Source organism: Cryptotermes secundus, unplaced genomic scaffold (assembly GCF_002891405.2).
Source record: "Cryptotermes secundus unplaced genomic scaffold, Csec_1.0 scaffold434, whole genome shotgun sequence".
NCBI lineage: Eukaryota > Metazoa > Arthropoda > Insecta > Blattodea > Kalotermitidae > Cryptotermes > Cryptotermes secundus.
This window is the reverse complement of record NW_019738963.1, coordinates 134,166-144,971: the sequence shown is the minus strand read 5'-3', so window position 1 is coordinate 144,971 and position 10,806 is coordinate 134,166. Positions and strand designations below refer to the sequence as shown.

At 38.4% G+C, this 10,806-nt stretch overlaps 1 protein-coding gene and 1 long non-coding RNA gene across 5 annotated transcripts in view; one reads left to right on the top strand and one right to left on the bottom strand.

Moving 5' to 3' along the window:
• Nucleotides 1-6,832, top strand: part of LOC111871457 (rhophilin-2) — a 326,650-nt gene extending 319,818 nt beyond the window's left edge. For all 3 annotated transcript variants that reach the window (XM_023864599.2, XM_023864600.2, XM_023864601.2), the window contains exon 13: nucleotides 4,938-6,832. In XM_023864599.2, the coding sequence (XP_023720367.1) occupies nucleotides 4,938-5,138 (201 nt within the window). In that variant the 3' untranslated portion in view covers nucleotides 5,139-6,832. The remainder of the gene's footprint in view (nucleotides 1-4,937) is intronic.
• LOC111871459 overlaps nucleotides 2,201-10,806 on the bottom strand; it is a 13,296-nt gene continuing 4,690 nt past the window's right edge. Inside the window, exons 1-3 of one of the 2 annotated variants that reach the window (XR_002844024.2) lie at nucleotides 6,545-6,631; nucleotides 5,060-5,161; nucleotides 2,201-2,308 (exon numbers count right to left, since the gene is read on the bottom strand). This is a non-coding gene — a long non-coding RNA (uncharacterized LOC111871459). Of the gene's footprint in view, nucleotides 2,309-5,059; nucleotides 5,162-6,544; nucleotides 6,632-10,806 lie in introns of those variants that run through there. The other variant, XR_002844023.2, reaches the window with a different exon arrangement.

The window sequence follows — 10,806 nt, the reverse complement described above, 5'->3', positions numbered from 1 at the left end:
ACAAGCCGGAAGGTCATGGGTTCAAGTGCCGATGAGGTCACTGGATTTCTTTTAATTCACCTAATCCTTCCAGCAGCACTATGGCCCTGGGGTTGACTCAGCCTCTAATAGACATGAGTACCAGGAATATTCTTGGGGGGTAAAGGGCAGCCAGCGCATAGGGCTGACAACTTTGCCACCATCTATTAGCCAGTTGTCTAGAAAATGTGGGAACCTCAACATCTCACAACCTTATGGGCCTCCACAGCCTGTTACAGGGATACCTTTACTTAATTTACATATAAATGTATATTTACACCATTAGATGGTGAAGACACACCTAACTAATATAGTGTAAATAATTCAAATCTGACTCCCCACCAACAATGATTTCATTACAGGTGTAAAAAGAAATGACCATTTTCTAGATCTAGTTGATATATTTGCCAAATACAAGATGCAGCTTCAATTATTAGAATGGGGAAATTTAAATATCATCAGAGGATGAAGGAAGTGTGGCTGTAATTTAATAAAAGAGTATATTTGGGATTAAAAGATAGTATTTTCTACATTTATAATAGAATTTTGTTCCCATTTTCAAGACCTGAAATATCTGCAAAGTACGAGGATATAATTAACATTACCTTAATAAATATGCTTAATGTGGTTGTCTGTGAATAATTCTCAATAGACGCATTACAGTGAAACCTTGATTTTATACTTTATAAGGTATCACCTAAAATACAGTCAACTCTCGATTATCCGGGATAATGGTGGGGATGGAAATCACGATTAATCGAAAACCTGGTTAAGACAAATGTTATTAAAAGTAGTACTGTAATACTGTACCTTCATAATACTATAGGCCTACCTGTATTTAAATTTATTCAACCTCATTTTTATGTCATCTCATGGCCTATTTAATACTTTTTTACATTACACTGAAGTATGAATTAGTTATTTCAATCACAGTGTTCAACAACATCCAACACTTTTTACGAATATTCACACTTAACACTTAAAAAAAATTAATATTGTCGTTTACTTTTTCGCGGCATTTTCCTTTTTCTGTTGAATACTTAACACAACGTGCTTCCTTTTACACCCTGACATTTTGCTAATGCACTTGAAGATCGATACAAAGATACTAACTGGGGCGATGTATTTGTCCTTGAAACTTTCCACAAATCCTTGCATTGTTTCACACTAGTGCGAAAATAGTGTTACAACTCGCCATGTGAAACAAAAGTGAATGAATATTAAACAACATATAAGTCTCAAAAAAGCCTCAGTAGCCCTGGTTAAGCCGCAAACCAGTTAATCCGCCCCTGGATAATCGAGAGTTGGCTGTAAGTGTAAAATTGGGGAAATGAAAATTATATAACTCCATGGCCTGTAGTCCGCAAGCGAACTATACCAACCGAGCGACAGCCACTTGCAGCAAAGTTAGTGCCAGCTTTAGCAGATAGACGGTGTCACGTGGCCAGCGCAACAAATCCCCATAGCCGTTAATTTCGGGTTTCTAGACTGGAGCGGCTCCTTTTCCATTCAAATTGCTCCTCAGTTATCCTCATGAAGCTGAGTGGACCCTGTTCCAGATCCACTACTTCTCAGAAAATATGGTAGCACCAGAAATCGAACCTGGGACCTCTGGATCTGTAACCAGGAACTCCTGACTACTAACTTTAATTGTTTCTTGCATCCTGTTGTGTATTTAATTAATATTAGAGTCAATTTTACCGACCACACAACATATTTTTATTATTATTAAACTACATGTTTCGACCTCAAGAGGTCATCCTCAGGTGTACGAACACGGCTATATAATTACACGCAATCACATTCGTCTTCTCACTTATTTGATCCTGTATCTTATTCAGGCCCACACTCAATAATATATTGAGCTCCTCTCACAAAACACAAGTTAAAATATTATTCTAAATGTCAAAAGTTAAAATTTGTGAATCAAATTTCAATTCAGATCACTAGTTATGCTTTCACTTTCACTTCGTTTTTCAGTCACTTCCTACTTACGCTCATCACTGCATCATGTTCACTTTAACTAGTTTAATTGTATTATTGGTTAGAGGTTCATGAATTAAAGTTCAATTTTATTATATTGTAGTTACTATAGGATTCTGACGATGGTGTATAACACACTGATATATTGGGTTTCTGGACTTTATCCATCGTCCAGAAACCCAATATATCAGTTTATTATATTGATTGCACTTGTCACTTTTTGGAGGTCTCGCTGTTGTACTGTGTCCTCTGATGTTGCTGGATCTGTTACGGTCCTTGTCGTGATGGCTACACATCATGGGCACTGCTAAAATCAGAATGACATGCCATCAAGAACAAATACCCAGAAGCAGCTTCTATAGAACAATAAGTACATAAAGTACTCAGTGACCTTGAGATCCTTGCCAGATGCACACCGGCTAAAGCTGGGGAAAGCTCTGAGCAGACTTCTATTGTGAATAGTGCAGAGGAGATCAGAGCAAACTTTTGCAAGGCTCTGGACGGGAAGCTGCTATTTAGCACGCTTTACAGCATGAACACTGTAACACTGAATGAACTGAAGACCATGAGTGCATATGCAGAACACAGTGGTGCAGTGAACAAAACCTGATCAGAATCAAAGGCCCAGGAAGTAAAGAAATGCAAGAGGCACAACTCTGATGATACCTCATGGTCAGAGAAGTCAACTAAAAGAGTCCCAACATCCACAACTGTCAAGCTGCCTCCAAAACAGTGTCAACTTGCAACATCTTCATACCTCTCAGAACTACTACCATGGACATGGAGACTACTGGAGCAAAGAAAACTCTACCTAAATAGGGCGCTTCCAGAATATCAGGTAGGCCGCCATAAATAGTGATGACTTCTACCACAAACCTCATTCAAATACAAAGCGACATTAAAGAACACGCCAAAGGAGAATAAGAGCTCCAAAGCACATGAAATGGAACCCGTATCATAACAAAAGAAATAGTGGACTATTCAGCAATAAAATGCTACCCAGAGAAAAATAATCTCCACTATTTCACCTTCTCCCCAAATTCCAAAAATTCTATCAAGGCAGTGATCTGTCACCTTCCCTGATAAATGCCAGCAGAATGTATTCAACAGCTTTGAGGACTTAAGACTTCAACATTATTAACATGAAATAATTCATGGCCACTGGAAAAAAACCCAGCAGAAGAACCCATGTGAACCCCTCCTTATATTCCTTGCTACCTTAAGAAGAAACAGCATCTGAAGAGATATTCAAGCTGAGCATCTGTTCCCATTTTAGTATCAAGGTAGAGTTACAAAGAGCTCAGACTAGCCTTACCCAGTGGTAAAACTGGGCAAATTGCAAGTAACCCCCTGGTTGTGTGTGGTGTTGGCCACCTTCATGGGGAATTGCCAGATATTAAAAACAGAATTTACACACAGCTGCTGCAATTGCTACCCAGTAGAAGGATAGAAACCTCATCTGGTGTCACATCGAAGCTGCAGCCATGGGAAAGGAGATCTGCAAAGGAGAAGAACACAATGAAACCCAAGGGATCTTCTGAGAGGATAATCTCCTCTAAGTTCACCTCACTAGAGCAGTCCTTTGCAGTTGCAATGCATCAAAACATGCAAAACCAGCAACCACAGGCACCACAGTCAAATGGGAAGAGCTTGCAGCCTCCTGTGCAGCAACATCTGCCGTAACAGGAAATTCAGAAAACAGGTCTGTCAGCACAGGCTCCCAGTTCGTCTAACAATGGCACTGTAACCACTGTAGTGCATCAGATCATAACAGAGCTCAGTAAAGCTGTGTCAGAAAAGGACAGAATAATGGTCATTATAAAAATGGCACTTAATGCAACAAAATGGCTGCTAGAATTCATAAGACTGCTCAAAATCATAACATTTAATGTAAATGGCATTCGGAGGCAGCACTGTGAGCTCAGTAAACAGCTGCAAGACTTACATATAGACATGGCTCTGCTCTCAGAGACACATCTCAAACCCCATGAGAGGTCCTCCATTGGAAATTATCACTTTTATCATCCTAACGGCTTCCCAGGAAGAAACGGCAGAACTTCCGTTGCAGTGAGAAAAGGCATTCCCCACAACCATGTATACCTGCCTCCCCTTGTTTCATTAGTTGCCACAGGGGTTTGCGTACTGACTGGTAATAGTGAAGTGTTGCTTGCAGCAGTCTGTAAGTTCCTAGGCCACACATCACTGAGCTCTTAAGCTTTAGACGTAGGTCAGTGCTGGCAAGAGAGCTGAATGCTGAACATCCATTTTGGAATAACATATTTTTCAATTCTTCATGTGTGAACTGCTGCATTTATTGCATATAAATGAGTTTGAAATTTCAGCACCACAATGTTGCTCTTATTAATTCCCTTGCAGAAACGGTGACATGCTTGATATTGTTGTGACAAGAACCTCTGCCTGTCAGAAGTCATTGTCTCTGACATTCTGGACTCAGCTCACCTACCACACTTTCATATCCTGAGAATGAGATCTGATGCTGTGTAATCTGGCAGAAGTTAATTAGCATGTATGAGGAATGTACTGCCTCCATCTTCAGAAAATAGATAGTACATCAATAAAATTCTACCAGGCTTCAGAGTATGAAGTTGACCACTTACCTTTATTTAGTGCCACAGTCTCTTTAACGTCTGTCCTGTGTACACTTTATTCCCAGTCATAAAGCAGCCACAGTATGAAGCTGACCACCCCTCTGTATTAGTGCCACAATACAAGACCCATGAAAAGTACCAATTAGAGAAGCTGGTCTACCAGCATAGATGAACACCATGGACATTTAAAATAGGAAGTAAGAGCCAAGTCTTAATACAGGAGTGCTCATCACTGCATGTGGTTGAAACCTGTAGCCTGATGAATAGTTAGTAACTTTTGATGTAATCAATAAACAGTTGTAACACTTCTGACAATGGTATTTCTAGCAACCAAAAGGTGGACTAAAAGGCTCAGTTTCAACTAGCAGCAGCTCAAGCTCAGGAGTATCAAGTGGACAACCCAGCCCAGCAGGCAGTGTAACAAGCCACCACCAACATAAGAAACTTACGTGGAACCCATTTAGAAGAGTATCTGGTCAACGAGACTCGAAGGAACAGGGCTATGACACAAATGTCATCTTGAGATGAAGTGGTTGTCAATCATTGCAGCTCTAGCCAAAGAGAAAGAATAGTTAACACTGTCTTGCTCTCATTATGACTGTGGGTATTGCAGTGGGTACAAGAAGAAACTATGGTGCGCTTCAAAGGAACACATATTTCGAGTAATCATTTTTTGAAAATATCTTTCCCACATCGTATCTACAACAGAGTAAAAATTACAAATTTTACATTGGATTTGAGATTCCCACAGCACTGACTATGAAGAGTAATTCTTTTGGGTTGCAACACCATGTAGTTCAGAAAGCTTTTCCTTAACTCCATTGCATTACAACACAGAAGAACATACCTTTCATAAAAATTAATCTTCATAGATTTTTCTTGTAAGACATTTGAGCAGAAATTAATATTAAATATTTTGGTGTTATGGAAAATAAATTTTGATTAAGCTCAGATTTCAAGGCACTGATGAACTTCCTGGCCATATCCATCATCCATTTTTATTTAAAACATCATTTTGGAGGCTGGACTCCATCTACCTCAGGAGACGGGGACTAGCTGTATCAGTTGGGCCGAACTGAGTTAGATTTTTTACTTGAGAATAGAAGCAAGAGTTTAGCCTCTGAAACATTCTTTAAATAAAAATAGGGCGATGGATAATATCCAAAATGTCATTCATTTTATTGATATCCTATCATCACAAACTTTTAAATCTTATTCAAATTTTAAGGTTTGGAACTAACAATTTTAAAATGATTTTATCAGTTTTATGTTGATAACATAATGGGTTCACATAGGAAAACATATTAAGACTTGTGGAAATATAACAGAGAGTGTGATTGATGGTATAGCATAAGAACAGATTTGGTCTTACTGCGTCTACAGTAATTCATCTGGGGCAGAACAGGTCACTAGACACTGGAGCTAACCTATGAAGATAATAACAGCTACAGTGTCCAGAAGATTTGTTCTCATTTCAGATAGGAGTATCACAATGAAACAAGCAGGCTTATGCAATATTGACAGCCATATATAGATGGAAAAAGAAAAATTACCCTCACATCACCACTGTACCTTTTTTAATGAGTATGAAGGGAATTCAAGAAGCACTACAGCTAAGCATACCAAGTTACCATATTAATGGTGCACAAAGCATGGAGAAGCAGATGAAATTCCCCTAAAAGCTTAAGTCTAGGTAGTATAAAATATTATGTATATATTATTATAATGAATTGTGTACAATTTATGTAAATTTTAACGATAAAGTGTACAGATTGCTCAGTAGGAATGTAATCATGTGTGTGTTGTTCAGATTTATTTTTCTGGTATTTACTCTAAAATGCAAAGAAATCAGTACAAAAAATTGTATAATCTGTATGATAAATATATTATACTCAGTTAATGAATGTTTATTGTGTCGAATATAAAAAAATCACTTTTAATTCAGGACAGTATTAGGAATCCTCTTTTTAAAGTCCAGTGGTCAATATATTGCCAAATTGCAGAAAACTTCAGGTTTTGAAAGAGGTTTTCTCGACTGTACCTGGAATCAAGAAAACAGTCGGTGTAAGATTTTGCATAACCAATGAACCATCAATTTCACTGGTATTAAACCTGTGGATTGCAAAGATGATGTAAACACCAACAATGTGGTGTATATTGTAAAATTTTCTATCAAAAAAATCGCTTTAGTTTAGACCACAAATAAATAGATGCTCAAAGTATATTTTCTTTTGCAATCCAGAAGATAAATTCCCAGTTATAAAAATTGTTGGGTAACAACAACACAGCTTTACACCTGTGCTGCAGTGAAAGTGCTGTCCTGTGTACTTTATGATCCACTCCTGGCTGACTGTTAATACATGCAGCGGGTTAAAATGCCATTTTGTCTTTAGTTCTTCACACCTCTCCATCATATATACGTGGGTAGGCTGAAAAGTAATGCACACATGCTTGTAGAGTGCGAAAAAAAAAACAAATAGCAAGATCGGGCAAAAAGTATATTAAAGTACAATTCTTAAGTTTCAAAAGCATATATTTATTTTTCAACATAGTCACCGTTGAGGCTAACACATTTCTCCCAACGTGTAACAAGTTTTTTCATTCCGTCACTGAAAAATTCTTCCAACTTCGAATCCAGGACTTAACAGCTGCCTTCACCTCATCGTCCGAGGTGTAATGATTACCCTTGAGGTCTCTCTTGAGTAGAGGAAAAAAATAAAAATCGCAAGGCGCAAGATTGGGGGAATAAGGAGGGTGTGGAATCGGTTCAAACTTCAGGTTTCGCAGAGCCTCTTCAGTTGCGCGCGAGGTGTGTGGATGAGCATTGTCATGTTGCAAGATTATTGGCGCCAGGCTGCCTCTAACATGACAAACTCGACACTGGAGGTGTTTTAGAGTCTGTATGTACTGAGAAGAATTTACCGTTGCCCCTCGTTCCAGAAAATCGGTCACATAAACTCGGTGAGCATCCCAAAACACAGTCAAAAGAAGTTTTTGGCGGATGGTTGTATTTTGAACTTTTTCGCCTGAGGAGAAGACGGATGTCGATATTCAGTGCTCTGTCTTTTCTCTTCTGGGTTGTAACGATGGACCCATGACTCGTCCCCCATCACAATATTCAAAAGGAAGTCATCTCCTTTGTCATGGTAGCGCTGCAAAAGTTGCTCACAGCATTCCAATCAAAGCTGTTTGTTCTCGTCTGTGAGACGGCGTGGTACCCATCGTGCACAGATTTTACAGTATCCCAGTTGTTCAATAATGAAGCCGACACGTTCCTTGGATATTCCAATATGGTTTGCGATACGCTTTTGAGTGATTCGCCGGTCATTTTGAATCAAATCGTCAACGAGTTTGCGATGATTATCGTCTGTGGCAGTGATCGGACGTCCACTGCGTCTCTCATCAACAATTATGGCTTTTCCAGGCTCACAACCACGAAATTTTATTACCCATCGATTTACAGTAGACCTATCAACAGCATCGTCACCATAAACAGCCATTAGACGACGATGAATCTCAGTAGGAGTAACTTTTTCAGCAGTTAAAAATTCGATAACAGCATGCTGTTTAACTCGTGTTGACATAGCACTAGAACACATCTCCATACTTCTGCTTCTCGAAATACACTGGATGAACGCAACGACCTCAAACCTGCCCATGCGTATTGAGGGGGAATGTTACTTCCACATGCCACCTGGCGCACTTCTGAAGGTCATTTCATTCGCACTATACAAGCATGTGTGCATTACTTTTCAGCCTACCTACGTAGCATGTAGTAAAAGAACCCCAGAGCACTTCACCACAACAAGTTGGAACTGCATGAAAGTGGAGTCATTCAATCATGGCATTAATGCAGGGAAAGACACAGTGCATGATGTGGTATGTGGAATCACAGTATGTGGTGACTGGTCAGAGAAATTTTAGGTGGGTGTTTTGAAAGGTACTCCAACTGATAAGTGTGTTCATGTCACAACAGTTCCAAGAATAGAACAAATCAAAACCTGATTCAGGAGGAAATTAAGAGGAGACTGTATCTGGGCAAGCTTGCTGCCATTCAGTGCAGAACTTTTTGTCTTCTTGTCTGCTGTCTAAAAACATAAAAATTGGAATATACAATTCTGCCATGAGCCATTTGTTCCCAGTTAATAGTTAGTCAGCAGTTTGGTATGACATGGTTCGCTATACTTTAGAGCAACATGTTTTTTATGTATGACACCTATGTGAAATATGGATCTGCTGGAAAGTGTCAGCGAAATTTTCGATGTAAATTTTGTGATGAAAGAGTTCCCAGCAGACAAAGAATTCATAATTTGATGAATAAACTTAGAACAACGAGACTCTTAATAGAAAAGAAAACAAAACAGCATCGAGTGCTTATTAAGGAGAAGTGATCATTGTGATTTTTTCTACTGGGAATGTGTGAAGGACAAAGTTTACAGTAGTAACCCATGAACATGAGGAGGACTGAGAAAACATACGTAGGAAAATTTCAAATATTCCTGCACAGAATCATCAGAAGGTAACTCAAAACCTCTTCTGCCAGTGTGAGGAATGTCTGTGTAGAGGGACTGTATTTTCAACATATCCTGTGATTTGTGGAAAAAGAAAAGGTAAGAACTTCCCTTCATTCCAAATGTTATCAGCAAAATTTGTGCGCGCTCCGTGGCCGGCAGTGCGCCTGTCGCGGTGAAGCACAGACCCATGAACACGTCAAGTTCATTAAAAACCACCCTGTATTTATAATACGCTGTTGGTTGACTTATGCTGCACAACTAAAGGACGATGAATTTCTATAAACATGACTTGCAACATCTAGTGCCAGATGTATCGGACTTATTTACATAAGTAAATGTCGCATAGACGCATACCTGAACCGGTCATAACACCGTGCCCATTTAAACACTATTCATGCACAGCACAGGGCATCACGATTCCACTACACAAGGCTGTTTATATGACATATATACTGTGAAGAAATAACCCATTGTTAGACAACAGATTGTTAAAACATGTTTCGCAGAAATGAACATGCTTGGAGGAATCAAGGCGTTGCTCTGAGATTGACCATTTCATGGAAATGGATGAAACCGAGAATAACAGAAGATAATAAATTGCAAGACATGGTGACTTCTGTTCAGGCTGCATGGAAGTTATAAAAGGCAGTGGATTCGTGGATTCAAGGAGGAGAGAAGATCAGTCCGAGATTGGTAAGACAGACGTAGTTAAGGAAGGACTTCAATGTGTGAGCTGTTAAAATTAACTATAATTGTAAATATGTGCCAACAAAACCAATCATAAAACCTAGAATCAATTACTATTAGTCATGCCAACCCCTTTCACGTTACAATATGTGGTGTGTTCAAAAAGTATCGAGCCTTCTGGATCTGGATTGGATACAATCACAATAGTATCATCAGCAAAGAGGATAGGATAGGAAATCATATTTAATACTAGAGGCAAATCATTAATATAGATCAAGAATAACAGGGGACCCAAAATGGATCCCTGCGGGACACCATGGGATATTAAGCACCAATTTGAATAGGTATTTAGGTTACTATCATTACCTTGTAATTTAATTCTTTGAAACCTTCCTTTAAGATAAGATGCTATCCATTTATGCATCGGACCCATAATACCATAGAATTCCACCTTAGATAATAAAATCTTGTGATTGACACAATCAAAGGCCTTTTTCAAATCACAAAATATTCCACCCACATTATGGCCAGCATTCAGGGCAGTTAAGGTCAGGTCAAGCAATTTATTAATGGCCTTTTCAGTGGAAAATTTAATTCGAAATCCAAACTGTTCATTGGCTAAAACATTGTTGATAGTCAAATGATGACAAAGTCTTACAAACACCTTTCTCAAATATCTTCGAAAAGGAAGTCAATAAGGATATAGGCCTATAAATATTGATAAGATTTTTATCAACATTTTTATATATAGGTTTTATATTGGAGAATTTTAGCCTATCAGGAAATATACCGGTAGCTAACAATCTATTTATTATGTATGTTAAGGATGAGGTAATAAAATGTTTACAACTTTTTAATACTTTGATAGTGATCTTATCATACCCAGTAGAATTGGTCATTTTCAATTTGTCTATAATTTTTTCAATTTCATTTGTTGTAACATAACTATAATTGATCGGAGGGAAAGTGGTTGTAAATATATCAGTTAAATATTC